At 51.3% G+C, this 27,528-nt stretch overlaps 1 protein-coding gene across 16 annotated transcripts in view; it reads left to right on the plus strand.

Annotated features, from left to right (window-relative positions):
- GRAMD1B (GRAM domain containing 1B) overlaps nt 1–27,528 on the plus strand; it is a 269,620-nt gene that overhangs the window by 216,040 nt on the left and 26,052 nt on the right. For 10 of the 16 annotated variants that reach the window (XM_074400747.1, XM_074400755.1, XM_074400748.1 and 7 more), the window contains 8 exons: nt 6,842–7,052; nt 7,881–7,901; nt 10,366–10,389; nt 13,332–13,352; nt 23,269–23,353; nt 23,924–24,027; nt 24,803–24,898; nt 26,551–26,631. In XM_074400747.1, coding sequence (XP_074256848.1) covers nt 6,842–7,052; nt 7,881–7,901; nt 10,366–10,389; nt 13,332–13,352; nt 23,269–23,353; nt 23,924–24,027; nt 24,803–24,898; nt 26,551–26,631 — 643 coding nt within the window. The remainder of the gene's footprint in view (nt 1–6,841; nt 7,053–7,880; nt 7,902–10,365; nt 10,390–13,331; nt 13,353–23,268; nt 23,354–23,923; nt 24,028–24,802; nt 24,899–26,550; nt 26,632–27,528) is intronic. The other 6 variants (XM_074400752.1, XM_074400754.1, XM_039471063.2 and 3 more) reach the window with 3 other exon arrangements.

Consider the following 27,528-nt stretch of genomic DNA (forward strand, 5'->3'; position numbering starts at 1 on the left):
ACCTCAGCCTCGCGAGTAGCTGGGATTACAGGTGTACACTATCACGCCCAGCTAATTTTTGTATTTTTAGTAGACACGGGGTTCCACCATGTTGGTCAGGCTGGCCTCAAACTCCTCATCTCAAGTGATCCGCCCACCTCAGCCTCCCAAAGTACCGGAATACCGGCATGGGCCACAGCACCCAGCCGAGAGCCTTCTTAATAATAGCAGAAGCTCAAAAATATTCACGGAGTGCAGCAAGCACTGTGCTGAATATTTTACTTAGGTTAATTCATTTAACACAGTAGACCAATGAGATAGGTGTTTGCGTCTCTCATTACCAGTGCTCCTGGTGCTGAGATGATTACAGCCATACATTTGATCATCCAGGTCACTGTAGGGCTGGGCTTAGAAGAAACGGTGAAGTCAACACGTCATTGCAGTGTCCAGGTCTGATTGGGAATGCGCCAGGGCTGGGGCAGCCAGGGCATGCACTGCAGCAGGAGGGTGGGAAGGAGCAGTTGCAGTCCAAGCAGGTGGAGGCACCGGGGGCCAGAGAGACAGGTACATATTTTGCAATATCTAGGGCAGAAATGATTTTTTTCTGAAGGCAAACAAGTTAACTCAAGTGAGGAACCCTGGAACACCAAGTAACTACTCTGTTGTACTCGGGGTTCTGAAAAATGCATGGGTAGCTGATCACGGAGCTGGCTTGCTGACAAGGTCTGCCTTGTACCCACAGGACCACACCGGGGATAAGGATGAGGAAGAAAGCCAGGCAAAGTGGTGCAGCGGCCACCGTGTCTGAGGTTTGGCCTGGGTGGGGGGGATGCTGCAAAGAGAGTCACTAAAGAAAGCCTGAAGAGTCCTTGTCCTCTTTCTATATTTCCGTTTTCTCCAGGATGTCAGCTAGACCTGACTAAAGGAGGTAGGGTCAAACCATAGGTAGCATGAGTTACTGTGGTCAGACTTCAGGAAGCACTGTTAGCTAGCAAGGTAACCAGGAGAGGAGTCTGTGTTGGAGGTCTTAAAAATAGGGGCGATGGGGAATGAATGAATGACCTCTGGGGACCCTGCATGGCTTAAAGGTGGCTGGTGGGGGTCTTAGAGGACCTATTATGAGTGAGAGTTGTTGATTACAGGAATCTCTAAAACAGCAGCTTAAGCATGTTGTGCTTTGGTGACACATGGTTGCTGGCAATGCTCCGTATATGCCATGCTATTTTATGCCTTTCACCCTTGTTCATGCTGTTCCGCCCTCCCCAACCTTCTCTTCTCTCCTTCCATGCCCTCCTTGAACCCCATACCCTTCACCTGGCTAACTCCAACATGTTTTCTGAATCTAGCTCAAGTACCGTATCCTCAAGGCAGCGTTTCTTTGCCTCTTTATTCTCTTCTGTCATCCCACTCATTGATTATGTGAACACAGGAGGACTATGCCTCTAGCGTGTCCTGACTAGAAATGTTCCAGCACACAGATCCTTTCTTATTCACCGAAATGAATGCCTTGCATTATGCCAGGTGGTCAGGAAATACCTGTGGAACTGAAAAGCCAGAAACAAAATCATATCACCTTGTCCAGGCACTTAACACCCCTATACTCAGGTTTCTTACATGTGAAGTTGAAAGTTGAATATGCGAATCCTAAACTCTGGGAGGGAGTCTTAGTCCCATAGCCCATCTCTTTCCATCCCTACAGCAAATGTAAGGTCTTTTTTTTTATTTTTAGCCCTAAAATCCCAATATTTTGAAATATGCAATTCTGTTAATAATGGTGACAGGGTCAGATGAATGGCACATTATACAGTTTGTTTGAAAGACATAAGGCTGTGTGTTAGAAGATACTCAGGAACTGGTTTTATTTGCTCAGCAGGTCATCAAAATCTATGGGATAATGAGTTACCGTGTAAGAGTTCCAGGACTCTAGCAAGTTTATGCTGACTTTGCTGACTTAGAGCTACAACTGCAAATTTCTTCTTTTATAAAGAAGGATCGGAGTGGAGATAGAGCACAGGGTGGGAGTGCGTAACGGGTATATATGGGCTTAGTCTGGAAGTGTAGATGTCCATTGGGTGATTGGAGGGAGAGGGTGAGGTGAAGGGGGAGAGAGAGAGAGAGAGAGAGAGAGAGAGAGAGAGAGAGAGAGAGAGAGATGGGGAGGGCGCTGCTGAGACATGGAACAGTGAGGGTGCATGTCACAAGGGTCTGCAAGCAGACCCTAATGGCTGAGCAGAGGCGCAGACAGACCCTGATGACTGAGGCAGAGGCGCAGATAGACCCTGATGGCTGAGCAGAGGCAGAGATAGACCCTGATGGCTGAGCAGAGGTGCAGATAGACCCCGATGACTGAGCAGAGGCGCAGATAGACCCCGATGGCTGAGCAGAGGCGCAGATAGACCCTGATGGCTGAGCAGAGGTGAGCTGGAAAGGTAGCCAGTGTTGGGGTTTTCAGGGGAAGGTTGTTGAGTGAGATAATTGAGGAACGTGTAGTTTAGAGTTCAGGTTTTATCTTACGGAGAGTGGGAAATTATAAAGGGGCTTTAATCATCAAAGAGGATAAAAAATATGCCAAATCCTCTTTTTAGAAAGTTGACTTTGACAGGAAAATAAGGAATGGATTGAAGAAGCCTGGAGGCAGGAAGTTGATTCCTTCTTTCTTTGTACTCACTCAGCTACCCACTGTCTTTCCATCTGTCTATCTTTCTATCCACCTGGCAAACAAACACGATTGAATGCCTGGTTCTGAGAATGAGCTTGATGATCAGATAGGCCTGTGTTTGAAGTCTCGCCTTGCCTCCCATCCATCTGTGTGACTTTGGGCGAATCAATCTGTCAAGAATCCAAATGTGTCACCTGAAAAATGGGATAATACTATCCATTGCAACTTCATGGGTTGGTTGGGGGGATTAAATGAAGTAATGTTTAATAAGTACTTGGTGCTGCACCAGGAACTCATAAACACCCAATAACATTTGGCTATTTTTATGAATATTAGCATGTTGAAGGTACAGATTTGGGAGCCATCTTGATATCAGGGATTGGTAAAGCCAGGGGTGTGAAGACTGTCACTAGGTTGGGAGTGAGTTCAGTGGAACACATGCCACTTAACAGAGCCCTGCTGGGCTCTGTGGGGCGTGCAGAGGGCTGTGCCTCCAGGAGTTTGTAGGTTCTTCATACCAGGCTGCGTATGTTGAATGCTTTAGTCAGCTCAGTGGTGGAGATTTAGAAAAGCTTTTTGGAGCAAGTGGGATTTGAGATGGGTCTTACAGAATGAACGGGGGGAAAAACAAAGAACGAACAGGACTCCAGCAGGGAGATGTGGAGGGCAAGAGTTCTTTAGAATCAAGTAGTGAATGATAAGGGAGTCTGGAGGCAGGAGAAAGCGTATGTATATTAAGGGAAATGGGGGAAGCGTATAGGTGTGGAACATGCAAGCCCTTTAAGAGCATATAAGGAGAGAGAAAGCATAGAGGTGTCATTTACTTTTAGCAGAGAACTTTAGATTCCATTTTGAGGATTTGGGACTTTAATGTGGGAGCTAGTAGGGCATAGTAAGATGTTGGGTTTGTATTTAAAAAGATTAATGACATCATGTGAGTGAGTAGGAAGAGGAAACGGAGGCAGAGGAGACCTCTCAGCAGGCTGTTTATTGGAAGAAGGTGAGCAGGATGCCTTGAACCTGAACTGGGGCCCTGGGGAAGGAAGGGAAGGATGAGATGAAGAGCTCTGTAGAAATAGAATTGGTGGAATTCAGTGATTCATTTTCCGTGGCGTGAGATGGAAGAGAGGGGTCTGCAGCCTGAGAGACCTGTAAGTGAAGCTGCCGTCGGGAATGGGCAGCTGTGGAAGGAGATCTGGGAGGAAAGATGTCCAGCTCTGTTTTCAGCGTGAGGCACTCACGAGACATTGTCCGGAAGAAGCGTCTACCTGGCAGCAGGTTGTTGGCTTAGGCTACCGTCTGTGACCAGGGCCGGAAGCAGGTCGAGAAGTCTCTGCCTGGTTGAAGTTAGAGAAGGCTGAAGTTGGCCAAGGAGGTGACAGACTCACCTTTAGGGAAGGATTAATATCAGGCTGGGTGGCAAGAGAGGAGCTCGTGTCCGAGACAGTCAGAGGAGCAGAAGAGAGGTGGGTGTCATCAGGGAGAAGTGTCCAAGAACAGCACAGATGATCAACAGCCTTAAGAGTACAGACAGACAATCTTTGCATGGTATATGTAGGGTGGGCTGAAGTGGGGCTGCTGGATGGTGAGGAGTTCTCATGGACGCTTTGATCATTTCATGTGAGACTCATGTGGTTTTGGATAGTTGGAGTTAGTTTCCTCCAGGTTAGAATGTGTTGCCCGCCTCTTGCTTGATGCCAGTTAGTTAGTGGGGATTCTGGGTTTGGGGGAGGATGAAGTGATCTCCTTTCCATTTCCAGGAATGTGTGAGGATGTTCCTTATCTAAGGAAGATACACAACAGCTGTGGGGCCATTGAGTCTGAGATAGGCATGTGCTTGATTGTCATCCTTTTTCTAGTTCTTTTTGAGATAGGGTCTCACTATGTTGCCCAGGCTGATCTCAAACTTGTTGGCTCAAACGATTCTCCTGCCTCAACCTCCCAGGTAGCCAGGATTACAGCTCATGTCACCATTACCAACTTCTCTAGTTCTTTTTTGAGCAAACTATTATAGCTGGGGCTAGAGGGTAGAGTTCCTGGTTGTTCTAGTAGCATAATCCTAGAAGACAGTTTAAACCTGGGAATATGTGGTTGTGGGCTGGAGTTGGTCCTAGAGCAAGGAGGCTCATCCCAGAAGGACAAGTGTTGACACCTGCTCTCCATGCTGCCCCACGGGTCGTGCAGTCAGGGATCTGCCTGCCACCAGCCCCACAGCCTGGCATTTCCAACTGAAGAAAAGGAACATACCTTCCTTTCTCCAGGGTTTATGGTAGCAAAGGAGTTTAGAGAGTAAGGATAAGGAATGGGTGGGGCAAAAACGGGAAGCACTTCTTTTGAAAGAGGCATCTTGGGCCTCTTCTAATAACAATTACTGTTAGTATTAGAAGCGAGATTTTATTTTATTATTTAATTTTTGAGATGAAGTCTTGCTCTGTCACCCAGGCTGGAGTGCAGTGGCATGATCTCCGTCCACTGCCACCTCCACTTCCCAGATTCAAATGATTCTCCTGCCTCAGCCTCCCAAGTAGTTGGGACTACGGGCACCCACCACCATGGCTAATTTTTGTATTTTTAGTAGAGATGGCGTTTCACCATATTGGTCAGGCTGGTCTTGAACTCCTGACCTCAGGTGATCTGCCCACCTTGGCCTCCCAAAGTGCTGGGATTACAGGAGTGAGCCACAGTGCCCGGCCAGAAAGGAGATTTTAAATGCAAATTCTGTTTTAGGATGAAGTGGAACATTGGGACTTGCTTTTCTCCATACATCTTTGGGGCACATGTATCTTCCTTTTCTCTGGTCTTTTTTTTTTTTTCTTCCTTTATCAGTTTCCTTCCAAAAGTTACCACACTGCCTGCCCCCAGCTCCCTGCCCACACTTGCTGGGTTAGGCTCTTGGATTTGTTCCCTTCCTTTCTTTCCACTAAGGATGCCCAGGTGGAAGGTTTTGCTGAAAGGGGCATGGTTTTCATTGCAAATGGGGCCAATGGGACATCTGAGGTCACAGCTGCATCTTCATGCAAATGACAGTGTCCCCAGCCCTGCACCGCACTCCCCGAGGGAAGGCTGGGATGCAGCCTGCAAGGGGGTCCAGGGTGTTCCCGTAGCCGACCCGGCTGTGAGACTGCTGAGTGGGTGGGCAGGACACCCCCCACCCCCCACCAGTCCCATGCTTCTTTAGCTTTCCTATCTCACATTTCCTTTCCTTCCCATTTCTGCTGCCACTTTCTACTTAGCCTCTCTCTTTCTCCATCTCTTTCCTTTCTCCAGTATCACAAGCAAAGCAAACATTTAACTGCATTCAGTTTCTCTCTCCCCTCTGTCTCTCATCTCTTCTTCTAGTCCATTGAAAACAGAAGCAAAATATCAAATAGTATTTTATTTGCAGCTTATAAGCCTTGATGTAAGTGGATTTGGTCCTATGGGAAGTGCAAGGTACTTATTGGGAATAAATATTGGGGTATGGGGATATGGAATGTGAAAACTTCTGCTGTATGCATCTTTACCCTGGGCAGGGGAAGCAGAAACACATATGGCTTCCTTACAAGGAAATAATATGGTGTGGGTGAGTTACAAATCAGAAGAGCTGCACTTTGTTTCCAAGCCCTCTGTGATCAGAGGGCGGCATTTAGCTTCCCTCTGCCAGGCACTGGTCTTCATTTTTTAATGTAGGGATTATGGTACTTGCCTTTACTCCCTGGATGGAATGGTTTAAGAAATAACACATATGTGAAGGGCTGTGAAAAATAGGATTGTAATTGTTATCTTCATGAACAAAAATGTCTGAACAAAATATAGAAGTTTTGCATTTGCAACATGTATAAAATGAGCTGATTGTATTGGATGGTCTCCAGTGAGTCTTTCAGGTATTAAATTCCATGTGCCCCAAACAATTTTTGGCGTACAATAGGGGCTCAAACAATAACGGGATGGACGGACAGATGGACGGATGCATGTCTAAATGTCAGTTGCCCATTGCCCTCCGGCGTCTGTGTCCACGTGGGCACTGCTGCCCTCCCGTGGCCAGCAGCAGTATTACGGTGCAGCGAGCCGCAGCCTGGGCCCCTCTCCCGGTTTCTCCCCAGCCCCTCACCTGGCTCCCTGAGCTGGCTCTTTTGGACTTGTCCTTGGCCTCGATCACTGACTGCCTGCCTTTCCTCCTCCTTCTCTTTCCACCCCGCTCCCTCTCTCCATCTGCCGCTGCAGCACTGCCAGTAACTCCAACCGCAGCACGCCGGCCTGCTCGCCCATCCTCCGGAAGCGGTCTCGCTCGCCAACCCCGCAGAACCAGGACGGAGACACCATGGTGGAGAAGGGCTCAGATCACTCCTCAGACAAGTCCCCATCCACACCGGAGCAGGGCGTGCAGCGCAGCTGCTCCTCCCAGTCCGGCCGGAGCGGCGGCAAAAATTCCAAGGTGAGCGGTGAGCCGGACCCCGCTAGAGGCTGTATCTCCTTGTTAGGGGCTGTGGGGAGCCGTAATTGGGGTGGTGAGCTGGAGAACATCCGCGAGGGTCCTCACATGATGAACAGACCTAAAGGCCCAGAGACAGTCGTTATCCAGTGAGGTGAGGGGCAGGCAGGAGAGACCCTGGTTAAATATCCTCCCCGCTAAGCCTTCTCGGGGGGCTGGAGGAGCTCGGGAGGCTCGTATTTTTTTTGAGATTTGGAGGGGAGATGCTCTGGGAATCATGAGGGGTCATCGGTTTATTCCTGCTACCGTTTTCAAATTTGGTCCCTGGAGCGGGGGTAGAAGGGAACATTATTTGGGACAGCTATACTGCTAGGGAGAGTCCTCAGGGAACCTTGCAGAATGCTATTTTTAACCTCCTCCCTGGCCATCATCCCTGCCATACCTTTGCACTAACTTACTTGGTACTCACCTGGCAGAGAGGAGAGTGGCAGGGCCTTTTCATCCTCCCAAGGATGTCAGCACCACCACCTGAGTACCTGGCCCTTGGCCCATGCAAATGCCTAAAACAGGCCCCGGGGGAGCCCTGGGCTAGTTATAGTTCCCTAGAGATGGCCTCCCCCGCCCTCAGTCCCTTGGGGGGCAGATGTCTTTGCCCAGGGGCTCCTTCAGGAAGCTTCTCTTCACCCTGGGACCCCCAGGGCCTGGGAAGGGGTTGGGGACCCCTGGGAGGCATGGGAGCTGGCTTCCCATTTGAATTTGTCTTTTGATTTCTTGTTCTTCCTCTTCTTCCCCACCATTTCCCAAATACCTTCTTTGCATGCACGGTCTTAGTCTCACAAGCGCCTCTCAAAAGTAAGCCATCATTTGTCTCTGTCCCTTTATCTCCCCTCTAGTGTCGAAATGTCTGTAGTGCTCAGCACCCCCTCCCTCTGGCCCTGCCGATTCTGGCCCTTATGTCCTGCTTGGTCCCCTTCCCAGAAGGGCCGGCCCCACTTTCCCCCGGCAGTCTGGCTTGGAAGTCATTGAAGGCCCCTTTTCACTGCACCTGATGTCGGAGAACAGACCCTCCTCCACCCCCCACCTGACACCCATGTCTGCCTGCTCCCTGGACACTGCCTCTGGCTGGGAATTTATTCCCTCCTTACATGGTATGGTCGAGAAACAGAGTCCTGCCTGGCCTTGGTTGGTTTCATTCCTTTGGGATGGGAGATCCCGTCTGGTCATACTGCAGGCCCTCCCTATTGGTGGATGATTCTGGAGTGCCCAGCAGTGGTGAGTGAGGATGCAGTAGGGCTTCACTGATTGAGGGGCAGGGTTTCAGGTCAATGAGTTCCCTGGTGCAGCAGCCGAGCCCTCAGGAGCTCTGCCTATACGCTCTGTTCCTCCCTGCCCAGAGCTGCTGAGCCTGGGCACACCTTAGCACTTCTACCCACTGCCCAGACTGGGACTCATGGTGTGCTTAGGATCCTGGATCATGATCAGAGTGGGGAGCTGTTCTCCCAGAGGGTGGGGTTCCATGCCTGGAGGTTGGCAAACATTGGCAGGCCTTGGAGAGATGTGGCCAGTGCCAGAGTCTTTCCCAGGAGCCCAGGAATTCTGAGCCGTAGGAAAACATGCAGCGAGTGGAGGGTGAGTGACAGGTGTTGCGGAACAGCAAGGCCCATGGGGCAAGGGGGTGGGATGAAGCCTGAAGAAGGGGAAGCCACGGATGACTTTGTGGTAGTCCCAAGTCTCTCAGTGCTTTGGGGAGGAGGAGGGTGTCCTTCTTTCCTGAGGGAAGGACAAAAGGCAACACAGCTAATCCTGTAATCTGTGACCTTGTGACTAAATGCACTTCTTGGCTCTGAGGATTTTAAATGGCCGTTGCTGGCTGTGGACGGGGAAGGAGGAACTCCTCCTCGAGTGAGGAAGGCAGCAGGAGTTCTCTGTCGGTTCTGGTGGCTTGGCAGGTGCAGGCGTGTCTGGTATCTGGGGATGGGGTTTTGAAATGCCCTGTGGCAGACACTCTTGAGCGCTTTCCACCTCTAGCCTGGTTGATGTGAGTCTAGTGGGTGTTCAAGACTCAGCTGGTGAGAGGGAAGACATGGCCTGACGCGGTCATCAAGTTCCCCGCTCCCTGTTCCTGCACACTTTTCCATACAGTTTATCTACACCCCAAGCCTGGCTCTTGAGCGGTTGGGGATGTTCTGTAAGCTCCAAGTCAAGATACATCATGAGTGGGGCAGTCAGGACGAGCGTCAGGTACCAGATAGAATTAGGAATGGGATTTTGGAGAGGCTAAAATAAGATGTAATGAAGGGACTGAGCACCAAGCAGGAATCAGGAGCTGATCTGGCCCTTTTCATGGGAACTGAGGACAGAGGTGCCGGGGTGAGTGCAGGTTTCCTTTCCCCTGGGAGATGGGGTGAAGGCCATGCCCATCCCGGGCAGACACATTCTGAGTTTTCTGACATTGGTTACCCACTTCGCCACCTCATCCTCCCACTGATAATTGCCATCGGCACCTACCCCGCCATCCTTTCAATGGAGTTAAAATAGGTCGGGCTTGTGCGAGGAGGGATGCTGTAGCATCCCCGGTTGTGCTGATCTGGGATGTGTACGTGCAGGACACACAGACTTGTAGGGGAATTAGGCCCTTTGAAGGCCAGGGTCTGGAGCAGACGGTTCTGTGAAAAAAGGAGGGGACACGCCCCTCCCCAGTGGAACATCTTCTTGGGTTAATCACATGTATTCCCAGCAGGCGATTTCATGGCTATTTTTGCTGCTTTGTAGTTAGGCCACCTCACTCCCTGTCTCCTGGCCACCCCTAGAGGACACCATGCCTTATATTTTCCTGGCAAGCTGGCCAGTGCCTCTGCTTCTTCCTGGGGTCAGGTCCCGTGCACGGGGTCTTTATTCCTTCTCTGGGGCCTCATTTTCTAATTTGCTACTCTGTAGGCGTGGCCTCGGGTGATCGCTAAGGCCCGATCCCTTTGGATCCGAGGGATCCGTCAGTCACTGTGCTGCCCACGCCGACCCTCCTAGGTGTAGCCCTGCCCCAGCACTTCCCTCCCAATGAGTTTGTGCCGCCGCCCGGCTTCCGCTGTGTAGTGACAGCCTGTGGCCACCAGAGGGAGTGAGCGGCCGTTCTGCCGCTCTCCCACCTGCCCTGACGGCGCCGAGCAGCAGGTGCGGTAAAGCACGCCTCCTCCTGCCCCACTGCACGCCTCCCTCCCGCGATGCACGGCGTCGCCCTGGCGCCGCGGCACTCACCTTCCTTTCACTTTCGTCTTTTTTTTTTTTTTTAAATTCTAATTTTTTGTGGTTTTCTTTTCAGTATGACAGACTTAACCTGATCAAAGTAAGAATTGCTTTTTATTTCTAACTCCTGCTAAATGTAGAGCTCCCCTAGCCCTTGCCCCCTCACCCCCTACCTTCATCTTTCAGACTCCCCGAGCCTTTGCAGTGGGAGGTGTTTCTGGAAACCACCTGGGTCTGTTTCCAGGGGCCTTGCATTCCTTTAGGTGCTTGCTCTTCAGACCTTCGAGGTAAAGTGATAGAAATGAGTGTGTGCCCAACAGCTGTGTCTTTGTCCTTTTTCCCCCTTCTTCCTCTTTGGCCAAATCCATTTATTTATAAGCCGTCAGAGAGGTCTTCACCCCTGCTCCCTGGTTCTGCGCCTTCCTTCCCTCTGGCCCTGTCCTCCAGGTAGGGGTGCTACAGAAACAAAAGCCAGAGGATGAGGGACACCCCTCCTCACCCTCCGAGGCCCACGGCTCTTCTGACTTCCCTGCCCCTGTGAGTCTAGGTCCTCCCTGTCTGGTAGTGCCTTTAGGATTCATTTCCAGGAATGCAGAAACATGGTGATCGAATGTGCCTCCAACAGACTGGGTAGAGTTCGGGGACCCTGGCCACAGTGGACAGGCTTGGGGGCTGCTTTAGACATGGCTGGAGGGCTGACCCATTGTTCCTATGGCCCCTCAGTGGCAGCAGGTAAGAAACTGCCTGGGGATGGCTGTTCAGGGCAGAGCCTCAGCACGGTTCTGCTCTTTGGTATCTTTCACATTTCTTTTCAGTTCTTTAATACATTCTCTAATCCACCCTTTACAAAAGAGCAAACATTAGATTACAAGGGCATCACAGAGCAGGTTAGAGACAGGACTGGCCTCCCTGCCTAGGACTGTGTGTGACCCTCACACATTGTTCCACACGGATTTGGAAGGCACATGTGCCCACATGCCAGCCCATGCAAAGGGACCATTTACTTCTGTCTACCTGGGGCAGGAGGGAGCCCTGTGCAGGAGGAGTTGGGCATCTGGGGTCCCCTCATCAGCCCATGTTCTTGTGGCCCGCCTTCCTCCTAGGGTCTTACGTGAAGGCCATGACACTGAGATGAGGAGCTGGGGGCTTGGGAGGTCTCCACTGTGACTCAGGGATCTCATGACCTGGGTTGCATTTGAGGAAGCACAAGAAGATTGTGAGGCCGCTGGGGCCAGCAGCTCCCAGAGCGCACCTCCCCGCTGCTGGGAGGTGTCTGCACAGCCTGCTGCCCCGTGGGCTTCCATGTTAGGACCCAGGAAGTGAGCTTCAGACCCCAGATGCAGCCTACTTGCCCCATCCACCCCCTCCAGAAGGGGGCAGCCTTGACTGCAATGCCTAGAGGCGAGTTTTCAGGTCTGGGACTCCTATATGGCCACACCTTTCTCAGGAAAAAACAGGTTTTAATATTTGGATTTGGGCCCTTTACCTGCTGAGACCTCTGAATCTGAGGAGGGGATGAGGCCGTGATGGGAGGGTGTGGCCTCTGGATGGACTTTGGTGACAGGCTTTGTTGGGAAATGACCATGGAGAGCATCTTGCAGAGGGGGACTGGGAGCCTTGCCATTGGCTTCTGGTCACATCCTGGCCATGGAGGGCATGTGTCAGGGCGAAACCGCTCAGAAGCAGCCCCACCTACGATAGGCCCCTCAGCCCTTCCAGCTCCTCTTCGCACTGGTTTCACTGGTTGGCGGGGTGGTGAAGGTGGACCCTCTCTACATAGTTCCAGTGGAATGGGAGAGATAAATCACGTGACTAGTGGTCATCACTGTGGGCACACATCCACCCTCGAGTACGTAGTCACTTCGTTCCCTCTAGACACAGCAGACATTCGAGGACCGTGGCTACTCTCATCTGCCCTTCTGGGTCGGGACCCTTTAAACAGCAGATAGAGGGGATCCAGACCTCTGGGTAGAGCTAAGGTATTGATCTGTGGACAAAGTTTCCCCACCCAGTGATCCTTAAAACTGAAAATAATCTACGATCCACCAAGAGATAGAGCTTAGGCATTTGTGTGTGTGTGCACGCGAGCGTGTGCATGTGTGCCTGTGTGTATATGTGTGTGTGGTGTGTATATGTGCGTGTGTGTGTGTGTATTTGTGTATGTGTGTGGTGTGTATGTGTGTATATGTGTATGAGTGTGTGCGTGTATGGGTGCAGACAAGCTTGTCTATCTGCATATTCATCTATCTTTCAAGGGGAAGTACATAAAGGACTACTGGCCATTGGGCTTGCAGACAGTCAAGACACAATCTTAGCTATCCCTCCTCTTCCCTGGAGACACATTCAGGTCTCCTTCCTCCTGGGTCTGGGAATGGAGAACACTTACTTCTGGAGCTGGGGTGGGGTCTGTTTTGCTGGTACTGAATTATGGCACCGCTGGGCTGGAAAGGACCCTTAGCGATTATGTGCTTCAACCTCCCACCCATGCAGAACCGCCAAACACTCCCCGACCATTATTTAGGTACAGCCCAATCTTGGCACAGGAGAAATTTACTCACTTGCCTGCTGAGATCAAAGTTGGAGGGAGTTTTAGGTAGACCATTTTCTACCTCAAAAGTGTCCCACGCTGCCTTTTACAAGTGGCTGTCTTAGAGCAGAAGGCTGGGTTGGCCGCCATCAGCATTTTGCTTCTGGTCAGGGTCCATTTGGGGACTGGGTCTCGAATGCCCATAGCGCGCCCCTCACTCCATCAGAACCTTGCCATGGGGCTCCGACTCCCTTCCGGTTGAGCTCTAGCTGGTGCTGCCGCTGCCTGCCACCCCGCCCTCGGTGGGCTTCCAGCATGGACTGCTCCCGGGCCTCCTTTCTGGAACTGCCTTGAGAAAGGAGGACCCCTCCTGAGCAACCACATGGGAAGCATTCAGCTGCATTTGGACCCCTCCTCCCTGCCCACCCTCTGCTGTCTGTGTACCCTTCCCTCTGGCCCTTCCCACCACCTTTTCCCTGACTAATTCTACCTTTTCTTTCATTTTCTCCTTTCAGAAAAGCCAGAGTTGGTATAATGTAAGTATTCCTGTTTCTCTTCATGCTGGGTAACTGAGAAGTGGGAGGGGAATGGAGGTTGTGGAGGAGAGGTGTGGGGTGTGTGGGGGGGGGATGGAGGTTGAGGGGGAAGAGGTGTGGGGTGTGGGAGTAGGATGGAGGTTGAGGGGAAGAGGTGTGGGGTGTGGAAGGGGGATGGAGGTTGGGGGGCAGAGGTATGGGGTGTGGGAGGGAGACAGAGGTTGAGGGGGAAGAGGTGTAGGAGGAAGGGGGATGGAGGTTGGTGGGGCAGAGATGTGGGGTGAGGCTGGGCTTCCCTGTGGGTTTCTTTTCGTAGCAGCCCCTTTGCTCCTAAACTAGCTGCAGTGGTCATTTTCTGCAACAGAACAGGGCAGACTTGGGGAGGGAGGGTTTCGTTCAGGGGACCAAGGAGGCATGGCCAGCCATATCCCCTGCCTTACTGAGGTTCTTAGACAAGGGTCTATCAACCCTAAAGGAGGAGACCAGTTAGGGAGGGAGTGGCCATTCCAAAGCCAGTTGGAATTCTGGTGCTGGAGCAGCCTGGGGGTCTGAACGTAGTTTTCTTCCCTTAACCAAGACATTTTGGGGCAAATGCAGCCAGAAGACTTTCCCCCATTGATAGAGGAGTCAACCCGTGTGATGAGATTTGACCTCTGTCCCAAGTACCCCTTCAACAGCTACAAAAGCATGCCCTTTCTACAAGACCTCTCGGCGCATGGCGCTGTGGCGAAGGTGTGGAGTGGGGGCCCTGTCTAGGTCATCCTGGGGGCACCCTGTGCAGCTGCTGCAAGCCTAGAAACTGTTGTGGGGTAAGCAGGCCTGGCGGAGGTCACAGCCTCTCAGTCACACAAACTGGGTGGTGGGACGTGAATGGTTTCCCCTGCAGAGCAGCTGTCTGAGGCTCTCGGCCAGCTCCCGCTGTGTGTTCTGCCCTCTGGGACTTCACAGAGGAGGGGCTGACCTCAGATGGTCCTCTTTACCTCTCTGAACCTGCCCTCCTCACACCTAACTCTGCTGAATCCCGGGAAAGGCCATCTTTGCCCCCTCCCTGGACGTACCAGGTTCTGCTCCAGCAGGCGATGTGGGCATGGAGCAGCTGTGTCTGTGAAGGACAGAGTTGAGGAGGGCACTCTGGCCAGGGGACGGGCTGGAGGGGAGAAGTGTGGGTTTGATGTAGGGAGAGGGTTGCAGATCAGTTGTGTGGACTACGTGTGTGTTTTCCTGAACTTGGTGATGGGTGGTTCCTCAGAGTCAGGCACGTGCTCATGAGCCCTGAGGCTGCCAGCCTCCTGCTGCCCCGTGGCCGGCCTGTCCCGGGGGCACCGCAAACAAGGCAGAATTTGATGGGCTGTACAGAGTTGTGGAGAGGAGCTATAGGCTGAGGTATCTTGGTGTGGAAGAGAAGCCAGACTCTACTATCTCTGAGCCACCCCCTTATCCCTTAGGAGGTTTGTTGGCCTGTGGCCTCAGAGTAGGGGAGGGGGATGAGTGCTGAGCTTCCTGGGTGCGGCCGAAAGCCCAGCTATCATGGGGACCCCAGCATCCTTCACTCAACTCTTCTTGCGCCTTTTTTGAGCAGCATCACACAAATTCAGGCCCCAAAGGGGAACAGGCCCCACGTGGCTGCAGCCCTGTTAGACAGTTCGGACATCCTGGTTTGGACAGGCCAGCTCCCATCCTCGTGGTTAATCTCCTTCCTCTTCTTATCTGTCGTTTCTCTTTTTATTACTCTTTAGCTCAGCCTTTGGCTTCATCTCAGTCTGTGCTTCCTTGGATTCTTTTCAGCCCTTTGCTTTCTGACGCCACCCCTTTCCTTTCCTCTCCTTTCCTCTTCCACAGTTTCCTTCTTTCTGATTTCCATTCTCCCAGCTGGGTTTCCGTCTCTGTCTGATTCTAACAGGCTTTACCTTCTCCGCTTCTTTCTGCCATCCTATCCCCTGATTCCTTCTCCCTTAGCCTCTTCCTGGAGCGATGGGCTAGAAGCAGATGCTGTCTCTCGGCTGGAGGATGGAGTGGGACAGAAGTCAGGGGTTTGGATGACACGTATGAGAATCAGCAGAGGAGCCGGGCATGACGGAGCTCTGCTTTCTGATGGTTCCACCTGTACCGGGGATGTGCAGAAGTGGTTGGACCTCAGTGGCTCCTTGCATTATCCTCCAGGGTATTCTCTTTTCCTGGCTTCGTCCTACCTCTTCCTTTATTAATCCTCCCTTGTCTCCTTTCACCCTCTACCCTCTCACCCCAAGCGAATTACGGAAATATCCCTAACTCTCCACTTAGCTCAGATCATTCATTCTCAGAGGCCAAGGGCACAAGTGGCTGTTTGCTGAGGAGCGTGTGTGGCCGTCCTCTCCTGAACTCATGTTGTCCCCCTGGGGTCTGCCCTTGGGTGAAAGGGCGCCCTGCTCCTTCAGTGTGCAGTGCTCATGTCCGTGCTCTCGTGTGCCGATGCCTTCTCAGGAGCTGCAGCTGAACGAGCTCCTCTCCCCAGCACCCCTCCACAGACGTCAGCCTCGCTGTTTCAGGAGGCCCTTGCCCTGCTCCTGCTGCTTTGACCTGGTTTTCTGTGTTTCCTTAGGGAGCTCTGTCTTTCTGCCTTGCCTCTGTGTTGCCCTGGGCTGGCTGGAATGTGCCCATCAGGCAGGATTCCTCTCCCCTTCTCAGCTTTGCTGACTGGCCCTCTATAACCTCTCTCTAGATCCTAGGATCAGCGCTCCAGCCATTCTTATATCTGAGGCTCATTCATTACACCAGATGTCCTTCACATAGGTAAAGGCATTATAGTGCCCAGTCCTGGGGATGCTTGCTGGAGCCCCTGACTGGGGTCAGAGCAGTGAGAGCCAGTGCCCCGCGGAAGTGCTGATATTGGCAAGAGCATCTCAGGCCCTCTGGAACAGCCTGGGTCTGATAGGAAGGGAAGCCCAGCCACCACCCAGCCCATGCCCCAGCCTCCCCCTTCACCTCTACCTCTCTGCTGCCGACAAAAGCGTTCACTTTTACATGGCTAGCCAGGGAGGAGCCATTGCCATGATGACAAACAGGCTTGGTCTAAACAGTGAGTCATGCGGAGGAAAGTGGTTGGACCCCAAGGACACAGGGAGAGGCTGTGGCAGGAGAGTGTCAGGTCCAGGGTGGAGTTTGAAGGCTGTGCCATCTACAGGTGCCCTGAGTCCTCCGAGGCCTGATTATATCTACTCCTCCTTACCCCCGAAGCCCTAGTCTGCCACCCCAGTCATATTCATCAGCACCCTCAGATCAAGAGAGCAGCCCCAGTAGACATAAGATGAAGGGAAAAGCAGAAATAGGGTTTTGCCTTTAGCAGGGAGCCAAGGGCAGAGTTGAGGGGCAACCTGGCCAGGGTTGTTGGGGCAGGAGGGGTAAAATGTACTCCCTCTCAGCCCCCGATGGGGCACAAGGTCACAGGGGTTTCCTTCCTAGGCCTCCTGGCACGTTCCTGGGAGCAGTCTTCTCCATGGCAGCCCAGGAGGGACCATTTCTGAGATAAGAGCACAGGAGCCCAGACCCTGGCCGCTGCCTGAGACTTAGACCCTGCTTGCCTGGAGCACCTCCGGTTAGGGCTGCAACTTTGTGGAGGTGAGGGAAGGATAGTGCAAAGCCTGGGGAGTGGCTGGCGTAAGTGTGAGAGCAAAAGAACAAAGGTTTGTAGGAATGGAATTCAGGGTGTTGGGGGTGGTCAGTGGACAAGGTAGGAGACCTGCCTGGCACCTGGTGTTGCCCCAGAACTGACTCTGCTCCTCCGCCTCTGCCTGTCTCTCCTCTGTATTTGCTCCCAACTTGAAGGATCTTCCTGGCTCCCATCCTGAGTTTTTCAGATCAGCCCCCAGCCCAGCCCAGCCCCACCCCTTCTCTACCCTTCTGCACAGGCCCCATGCCTACCTCAGTCCCCCTTTCCCTCCTTTGCTCAGTTACCGCCTGGTCTCCTGTCCCCTTGTCCCACATCTGGCTTCTGCCTATCCAGATTTGGCTGCAGGGTCAGAGTTTCCTGGGTGGATCTTGACTGGTTTCTTCCTGGGTAAGATCAATGGTCCGCCAAAATCTGTCTGTTTTCTCCTGGGCTCCTCCACCCCCTCCTTCTCACCGTCCCCGGGAAATGGGTACCACTTGGTCCCAGCTCCTGGTGTTTGCTATAGAGTTAATGTTTAGCCCAGGGTCATTTCCCTCTCTGCTGGTTCTTGCCCTGCCCTACTCAGCCACTGACACGGATGTCAGGGAGACAAAGGCTGCTGCGTATGAGACTCATCTCCTGGGGCGTTATCCCACAGGCCATGTCCTATCTCTATGTCACCCTTAATAGCCCAGGCAGCCACTTTGCCTGTGGCAATACTCAGATGTTTTCAAGTAGTTACTGTAAGGATCCAGAGCCTCTTGGAGCTGCCTACTTGCCTACATACTGGGGGCCGGAGTCACCCCGAGGGAGGCATTCTGGCCACCTTGGAAAATGGATTTGCTGTGTTTGCGTACTGCGCCACTCAGGATTGGGCTGACATGCAGGGCGAAGAGAAGCTGGGGAGAGTGTTGGCAGCGACCAGGCCCTGACAAGCCATACATACAGGATTAGGGATCTCCGTGTGTACATGTAAGATGCATTGTAAACAGGCATCCTTTGAGAGGTAGATAAGGAACGCATTCACTTGGTAAATACTTTCTCAGCACCTGATACGGTATCCCTTATCCAAAATACTTGGACCAGACGTGTTTCGGATTTCTGATTCTTTTGGATTTTGGAATGTTTGCATATATATAGTGAGATATCTTGGGACCCAAGTCTAAACACCAAATTTGCTTCATATATCCATTAGACATATAGCCTGAAGATACTTTTTTATAATATTTTAAATAATTTTATGCACAAAGCAAAGTGCTGTGTTTTGACCTGGACATGCCCCATGAGCAGCCTGCCACATGAGGTCAGGTGTGGAGTCTTCTGCTTGTGGCATCACACTGAGGCTCAAAAGGTTTCACATTTTTTGATTAGGGATGGTCAACCTGTATTTGAAACACATCACGACAAGTACAGTAGAAGTTATGGACCTGTTTGAGGCACAGATCCTTCCTGGAGAAGGTGTCCTTCTGATAGAGTGAGATGTTCTACACCGTGAATGGAGAGCCATGCCTGCGTCCTTGGGGCGTCCATCTAGAGAGGGTTGTAGAAGTTTGCTAGGGGAGGGTTTGGGGGAGAGTCAGACTCTTCTTCTACTTTCTCCAACACTGTTTACATGGGAGAATCCAGGTTCTTCTGAATTAGCATCTTTGGAATCTACTTTTTTTTTTTTTTTTTAAGAGTCTTTCTCTGTTGCTCAGGCTGGAGTGCAATGGTGCGATCTCAGCTCACTGCAACCTCCACCTCCTAGGTTCGAGGGATTCTTCTGCCTCAGCCTCCTGAGTAGCTGGGATTACAGACAACTGCCGCCATGTAGGGCTAATTTTTTAAATATATATTTGTAGTAGAGATGGGGTTTCACCATGTTGGCCAGGCTGGTGTTGCACTCCTGACCTAAAGTGATCTGTCCGCGTTGGCCTCCCAAAGTGCTGGGATGACAGGCATGAGCCACCACGCCTGGTGTGGAATCTTCATTTTGAAATGTATTTGCTGGGCCATTTTTATTAATTTACCAAGACTCTTGAGACAAAGGCACCATTCCTCATCCTGTGCAGGCCAAGACCCTCCTGGCAAGGTGGTATAGCTGGGGAGGGTGAGGGAATGGCCCCATTTGTTTCAAGGGTCTGACTTTCTCTGGGAATCCACATCTTCCAAGCCCCACTGCTGTCTCATCCCTGTCTCTAACTTCTTGGTCTGGAGCCTTTCTTGCCCCACTGGCCTGGCTTTCATTTTCCTGGATTTTGCTGCCTCGGGAACCCAAATTTGTGCTTTTAGAATTGCTGCTTTGCCCTTAAGATCTGACAATTTTGGGGGGCTTGATTCCCCTCTCGCTAATGTTGAAGGTTGTACAAGGTCCGTGGGAAGGAAGAAGGTGCCTGTCTTTCAGACAGACCCCGAAGCTGTTGATCTCAGCTTCTCTGCCAGCAGCATATCTGAAACGGGCTCAGCAAAATCCCTAGGTGGCTGCTGCTGCTATGGGGAAGCTGGTGGATGGATGGGTTGGTGAGGGGTGAGAGTGTCTCCAAGAAGTCCCTGGCTACTTGAGTCTCAAATTTTGGATTTCGTCCTAACAGCAGGGCCCTGGCACCTCCCTTCCCCACCCCATGCCTCCCTGTGGAGCCCTGGCCAGCAACTTTCCATTGCAGGAAACATCTGCTGTGGAGGCCAGGCTCAGCTGGGGGTTACTGGAGGACATTGGCCAGGACCATCACCCAGATCCTGTAACTTGAAGCATGTGTAGGGCCCTGCCCTGCCCGCCTACCCGCCCTGCCTCCCTCCTTCCCTTCCCCTCTGCCACGGTGACTTTAACAAAGAAGCTGTTTGCTGGTCAGGCAAGCAGAGCACAGGCTGAGGAAAGGGGTGTGTGTAGGGGTGGGGGTGAGAGCAGGCCCTGTTGCTGCAGCCAGTGGTGGCCGCTCTGCCTGGGTGAGGGCTGTGAGTCATAGCCCAGTGCCCGCCCAGGCTAGAGGCTGATTAAACATGCCACTCTATGGGACAGATCAGGACTGGGGAGCTGGGCTTTCGGTTCCTTTGCTGGAGTTTCAGACCAACTATGAGTCACTCTGCTGCATATGAGTGACTGGCAGGGCTAGACCCTGGACCCGGCTGTGGACCATCCCTGTCCTGCAGAGTTCGCTTGTCCACCCAGGGGCCTGCCTTCCAGACCGCCAGCCAGCCCTGGGCACCTGCTGTGCTGTCTGCATCCTCGGGACTCTTGGGGTGACTGTCTGCACTGACCAGGGGGAGGTGTGTGACCACACCTGCTCTGGGCTACTCTCAGCCTACGGACCAGCCAAGAAGGATAAAGCAGAGCCCGCCATGGGAGACTGGCCAGCTAGCTTGTGCTGAGAACCGCACTGACCAGTGCCTCTCCCTTGTGAAGCTTCACGCCGGGAACGCAGCTCTAGGAGCAGAAAGGACACCTGTCAGGGTCGCACAGGCCCTCTGCCAAGAAACCAGAGGCCACCATCTGCAATTAGGCCAGACGAGACCAGTTGTTTTCATCATGTGGGGACAGTCGGGTGTCAGTGCTCAGGGAGCCGGGCGTCGTTGGGAGGGGCAGCCATGCGGGGCAATGGAACCGCTGTCGGAGGAACCGGAGTTCTGGAGCCGCCTGCTGGAGCAGCAGAGTCAGGCGGTGCAGTGGTACCTGCAGCAGCAGCTCCGCCACACACTTGCTTCCGCCAAACACTGTTGCTGGCACGGATCTGAGGAAATCCCAGCTGTGAGTGTGTGACCCAGTTTCTCTGAGTCTCTGTGGCAGTTGTGCACCCTCATCATGCCAACTTGACTCTGCTACCCAAAGGCCCCAGATTTGACAATCTTGGAACCAAAATTATTGGACCATTTTAAATTGAAATAAGTGATCCAGGCCCCGCCTTTGGGAGTACAGGAGGGAGAAGGCTGGGATCTCCAGCTTCAAGAGGCTGCGTGGTGGCAGGGCCAGCATACCCACCTAATGTGCTTGCCATCCCCACAGCAGCCTCGTGGAATAGGTATGTGTTGGTAAGCCTGGATAAAGGAGTCTCCAGACTGGCCACCTTAGCAGGCCAGGCCTGGATTCACCCTCCCCTCTCCCTGTTGCTGCTACAGCTTTGTTTTAAGGAGAGGAGCAGCCCCCTCGATTTGCCTGCAGGTTGGAGATTGTGGCCAAACGCCCTGTAACTCCACCTCCGTGGATACCTGGGCTGTCACTGTTATTCAAAAAGCAAGGGGGAGAAGCCCCTAGGACAGAAGATTAGAAGTAGGAAGACTTGGGGCTTCAGGGGCTTGGAGGTCCGACATCCAACCCCCTGAAGGTGGGTTTCACCTAAAGTGTGTTTGAGATCTCCTGGTCAGCTGCTCCTCGGGCTGACACTGGAACTTTGTAAATACAAAGACCCAGTAGAGGGCCTGGAAGGCTACTGGGGGCCCCAAAGCAGGTGAACATCTTGTGCCCAAGGGAGTGTGCTCTTGTGAGGAAGCCCTTCTGTTTCCTCTTGGCTGGAGGACCCTCCAGAGGCAGCACAGAGTAGGGGTTCAGACAGCACTGAGTCAGCCTGCCTTGCTCATATTCCACTCCCAAGTTGCTTAACTTCTCTGTTTCTCCATTTCCTCAAGTGCAAAATGGGATAATAAAAATAATCTGGGATCACATGCACATGGCTTATGGCTGTGCTTGGTATGTGGTAATAACTCATTCCACGTTAGCCACAGAGCAGTTCTAAAGGTCACTTAGGCATAATGAGGAGCTCACTGGAGATTGGGTAGTCAAGCTGGGGTCTTCAGTGTGTAGACTCTGTTCTAAAAGGCAAGGGGGACATCTAGATTGTAAATCTCAGTACCCGTTTGAAACTAATATATGGGTCAGGGGAATGTTGTTTTCTAAGGTTTTTTTTTTTTTTTTTTTTTTTTTTTTTTTTTTTTTTGTAGCCATAGGCTACACCCTAGGCTGAGGGTCAGCAGTGCTGTTTCTGTGTAGGTAGTCAGGGCATTGCCAGGTGGGGTGCAGGTGTCTCCCTGTGGCTGTGCATGACTTGTCCTGGGTTATGTACTTGTATTCATCTGTCGTCTGTAGTGTGCCTCATCTATAGGCACATGTTTTCTTTTTAGTATTTTTTTTTTCCACGTTAAGATTGTAAGCCCTTGGACCAGGTGCAGTGGCTCATGCCTATAACTCAGCACTTTGGGAGGCCGAAGCAAGTGGATCAGTTGATGTCAGGAGTTTGAGACCAGTTTGGTCAATATGGTGAAACCCCATCTATACTAAAAGTACAAAAATTAGCCGGGTGTGATGGCACATACCTGTAGTCCCAGCTACTCTGGAGGCTGAGGCAGAAGAATGGCTTGAACCCAGGAGGCAGAGGTTGCAGTGAGCCAAGATCGCTCCACTGCACTCCAGCCTGGGTGACAGAGCGAGACTCTATCTAAACAAACAAACAAGCAAAAAAGATTGTAAGCCCTCAAAGGGCAAGGTTTCGTGTATTCAGCTGGCTCATGGGATTTCCAAGGAGGATTTGCTAAAGCAGTTTCTGGGTATGAGCCTGCTCCGAGGCAGCCATGTACCTAGGTGGGAAGTGAGCACAGGACCAGGGATCATGAGATTTGACACTGACCAGCTGAGGACTTTGGGAAGGTGCTTCTCTCTGGCCTCGGTCTCTTCCTCGATGCTGTAAGGATTGGATGAGACAATGTAAAGATGGAGAGGGGAGTTGGATGCCTCTCGTGTGCCAGTTGTGTTTTTTAATTCTCTACCTGTGTGCTTATTGTGGTACTGGTTTTATGTTTTGTGATTTTGTTAGCACCATGTTTTATGATTTCTTAGAAAATCATGCCTTTCCAACACAGCCAAGTGCTCACTCTGTGAGTCATGACGACACTTTCTTCTGAGAGATGCTCTGGGCACCATCATGGGGGGCTGGGCAGCCTTCTTGGGTCCCTGCTTCACTGTCAAGGTGGTGCTGGCAGAAGGCAGAACAGCAGTAGCTGGCATGGTGGATCCCAGGAAGCCCCTTGGAGGTGTCCCTCCTTCCTTTCTCTTATTGGGATATAACGAGAGCCCCTTCTGGGTGTATCTGACGTTTTCTAATTGGTGGACCCTGGCTGCAAAGTGTTTTGCAGCACCAGATTCTCCCCACTGTGTTTCTCCATACCGAGCCCCATTCCTTAGCCTGGCCTCCTAGGGTCTGTGGGAGAGCAGAACGTCAACTTTGTTTTTTTTTTTAACACACAAGCAAGTGCTCCTCCTTCTGCACCTTCCTCCCTAACCCCGCAGAACCCAGGTGCTTCCTGCTAACCTTGGCCATTGTCGTGCAGGTGTTAAGCCCCACCTACAAGCAGAGAAATGAAGACTTCAGAAAGCTCTTTAAGCAGCTTCCAGACACGGAGCGCCTCATTGTTGGTGAGCTGGGTGACCTGGAGAGGACAGGGAGGAAGTCTGGGGAGCCCTCGGCATAGCACTCAGGGTGCTTCTGTCTAGAGGCCACGAGCCAACCCAGTAAGCAAGGGAACAGGGAGATGGGCTGTCCAGAGCCCTGGCTCCAGCTATCAGGGCTCAAGGCTGAGTACTAGGCTTGTGGCAGCCTTGAGAGCCCAACCTGGAGCGAGTCACTGGCACTGTTTTCTCTGCAGATGGCCCAGTGGCAGAAGGGGTTAGCATAGTTGTGGATAGGGGATGGACGTTAGTTGAATTTGTTGGTCTTTTCCACCTCTAGCTTCCTTGGCGCACTTTGCCATCACATTTATTTGTCTGCCTCTAGGCAGTTGCATGTTACGCCACCTTTATGCTCTTTATCATGAGATGCCAGGGAGTTCCTTGGCTGCTAGTTCAAGTGTCTGGTGCCCTTTGTCTGTGATGGGTGACTGGGATCCCCCAGTGCTGGTGGGAAGGATGACATGCCTACTCGGCAGTGGTTTGCTGAAAACGCTTCTTGCCTCTGAGCTCCCTCCCCTATCTCCGCTCCTACCACAGATTACTCATGTGCACTCCAAAGAGACATTCTCCTTCAGGGCCGACTCTACCTCTCTGAAAACTGGATCTGCTTCTACAGCAACATCTTCCGCTGGGAAACTCTGGTAAAGATCTGCGCATGCTCCCTTGGGCTGTCCCCTTGGCTACGGCTCAGCAAGCTGCCCTTGCTTTCTTCCTTTTGCTGACTTTATGCTTTTCTCAGGCCTTTGTGTAATTAACAAAAACATGCCTAAGTCTTGAAGGATACCCAGCTCTAAGTCCCAATAATAAGGTCTCCTCTGCCATGTCTTCACCTTCCTCCCTCCCCTTTGGGTATGGAAGAGAGGACTGAGAGCATTTGCTTTTGTCAAATGCAGGCACATATTTGGCGTGAGTGACTGCAGAAGGAAGCATGGTAAAGTTAGGAAGGGCTTTGGCCTTGGGTCTCTGAAGAACCAGCTTGCACAGTTTCTGGGTTCTGCAGCTAATTAGCAGCGTGATTTTAGGCTAGTCCTTCCTCTGTTTCCTCATCCCATGTACTAAGGTAGAAAAAGATTAACTAGATGATTTTTGTGGTCCCATCTTGCACCAATATTCTGTGTTTCTGTATGTGGCAAATAATGGCAGGACCTCTGCACATTTAGCAGACTGTGTAGAAATGAGAGAGCTCCTTGACCAAGAATCAAGATACTCATGGCTGTGGACAAGGCTCAGTCCCCACTCTGCTGTGTGCCCTCTGTGAAATAAAGGGGTAAACCAGATGATCACCAGTGTGGTGTCTTCCAGGGTTAGTAATATGTGATCCGATTGCCTCTGTCTGCACTGGTGGCCCCGAACACCGTTTACCTTTGTAATGCCCCCTCTTGCTTGTTACCCATTCTCTGTCCTCTTGGATGCCAGCTGACAGTCCGTTTGAAAGACATCTGTTCCATGACTAAAGAAAAAACAGCTCGCCTCATTCCCAATGCCATCCAAGTTTGCACTGATTCAGAAAAGGTAAGTGGAGTCTAACTCTTTTTGAATTCTCCCTTACTCCCCTGTGCCTGACTCCCCCTACTCTTGTATTTCTGCCCTTTCTTGAATTACATGAATAAGGAGGCCAATGGGATTGGGATGAGAGGCACTGAGAGTGACGCAGAGCCCAGGAGCCCCCTCGTGGATGGACAGGCCGGGGTGGGGCGAGCAGGGGGAGGCTGGAGAGGCTGAACATTGGACTCGGAGCCAGAACACCTGAAGTTGTGTCCCTCGACTAAAAGTGTCTTGTGTAATGTCTCTGAGCCTAAGTTTTTTCACCTGCAAAATGGAGCGAGCAATATTTAACACAGTCTTGAAATAACATCATGTATTTGAAAACACTAAATTGTAAAGCAGTATACAAATGTAAGCAGTCGTCATTATGTATCAGCATAGCTGATTATCTCTCCAGAGGATGGGGAGTCTGATAGAAAATGGATTGTTCTTATTAGTATGAGGAGAATACGTCAGATAAGGACAGAGCAAACAGTGACTTTTACTTTTCACCAGAGCCTGAAGATTCAGAGGATCAAGGCTAGGGGTAGACTAGGTTTCTGCTGAAGACCAGGTTTACAGTTCCCTTGGAGTCAAGCAGTTCAGTGGCAGGAACCAGAAGACTCTGGGGTCAGATAGTGTTTGGTTTGACCTATTTTGTTGTTGTTGTTGTTGTTGTTGTTGTTGTTTGAGACGGAGTCTTGCACTGTAGCCCAGGCTGGAGTGCGGTAGTACTATCTCAGCGCACTGCAACCTCCACCTCCCAGGTTCAAGCGATTCTTGTGCCTCAGCCTCCCAAGTAGCTGGGACTACAGGTGCCCGCCATCACGCCCGGCTGATTTTTGTGTTTTTACAATGTTGGTCAGGCTGCTCTTGATCTCCTGACCTCAGGTGATACACCAGCCTCGGCCACCCCAAGTGCTGGGATTATAGGCATGAGCCACTGCGCCTGGCCTGGTTTGACCTATATTTTGGGCGCTAACTAGCTTCGTGATTATACAAGTGCCTAACCTCATCAGCCTGTTATGCTTTATTAATTGTTAGCTTTGTTTATTGTCTAAGGCTTTTTGTGTGGTTTAAATGAAATAGCATTTGTAGACCACCTTGTAGTTGATCAGTAAAATCTTTACTGCTTTCTTTGTGTCTGTTTAATGGGTAGACTGCACAAGAGCAGGACCTCTTTCTGTGCTGTTTCTTATCCCTTATACATGTAGATTAGTGCCTTATACATACTAATATTCAAATAGTTGTTGAATGAATGAAATAGGTTGGCAGATTTGTCTTCTCTTTCCCTTTAGGCTAGTTCATAGCTCACCCTTTACCTAGTTCCAGTAGGTAGGTGAGGGGCATTTTTTTTGTATCAAGATGAGAATTTCAAAACAAGGAGAAAAGCACTAAGGAAAGTGTGGGTAAGAATGGAAGGACTTTGTCACACTGGGAGCTTAACAGTACCAGGTACCGAGGCCTCTGGTGTACTGACCCCATCACTAAAGCAGAGGTGCGTGGTCACGGGTAACTGAGTCATTAGTATTTGAGGACGAAGTCAGTATTTTTTCCTAAGGGAAGGAGGACTGTGTCTCTCTTAATTATATTGTAACTCAACAGACATTTATTGCCATTTTCTCATTTCTCCAATGTAGCACTTCTTCACTTCGTTTGGGGCCCGGGATAGGACATATATGATGATGTTCCGGCTCTGGCAGAATGCCCTCCTTGAAAAGGTAAGTACTGCTGAGTTTGCTTTTACTGTGGGACTGGCTATCTCTACAGAAGCCCATTTCTCCTCAGGGTTCTCCCACTGATGGTATTCTCCCACTGACAGTAATGACCTGACTCCTGAAAGTAGCATATAAATTCTCTCACCCACGGCCTCAACCCCTCCAGGAGTAAGGCACTCATTATCTTCAGGCACTTCAGTTTCACTGCTTTGAAATGTCCTGGGGTTTTTTTCTACTCAGGTGTGGTAATGCATGCAGTCATAAAGAAAGAAGTTCTTAAATTCACAGACCCCAGAAATAAGAGGCACGGCAGAGTGGGAGGGCCTCCAGGGAAGCACCAGCGTCAGTCAGGAGACAGAATGGGAAAGGGGAAGAATGGGCAGAGCCTTTCTTGTAGTTTTGCAGGAAGGAGTTGGGGAGGCCAAGCAGGCCAAGCAGGCCAAGCAGGTCTGGGATTGGCTAGTTTAAATAATTTCAGCAGGCTGCAGGGTGTAGGGACTGTCTCAAGTTGCCTGATACCTCGGAAGCTATAATAGATAATGGGGAGGGTGTGAATATGAGCCTTGGATGGGCTGGCTGCATATGAAAGGCCCACTCCTGGATGAGTTATTTCCTCTCTCTAGGAATTAGCTAACCCTGCTGGGTCCCTTCCTAGTCAGCAAGGCCCCAGATACCACAACATAAAATACAAAAATGTAGTTAACACGAATTGACTTCTTGAGTGTTTAAATGAAGCTATGAAGAGACACAGATGAAGGCACCTATTCATTCAGTGAGCTGTGATTGCGCTACTGCATTCTAGCTTGGGTGACAGAGAAAGACCCTGTTTCAATTAAAAAAAAAAGTTCCCACTCAGATGCAGTTGGATGGTAAGAAACTCGCTTTAAGCCAGAGAAAGAG

This window comes from Saimiri boliviensis, chromosome 6, assembly GCF_048565385.1.
Source record: "Saimiri boliviensis isolate mSaiBol1 chromosome 6, mSaiBol1.pri, whole genome shotgun sequence".
Taxonomy (NCBI): Eukaryota; Metazoa; Chordata; class Mammalia; order Primates; family Cebidae; genus Saimiri; species Saimiri boliviensis.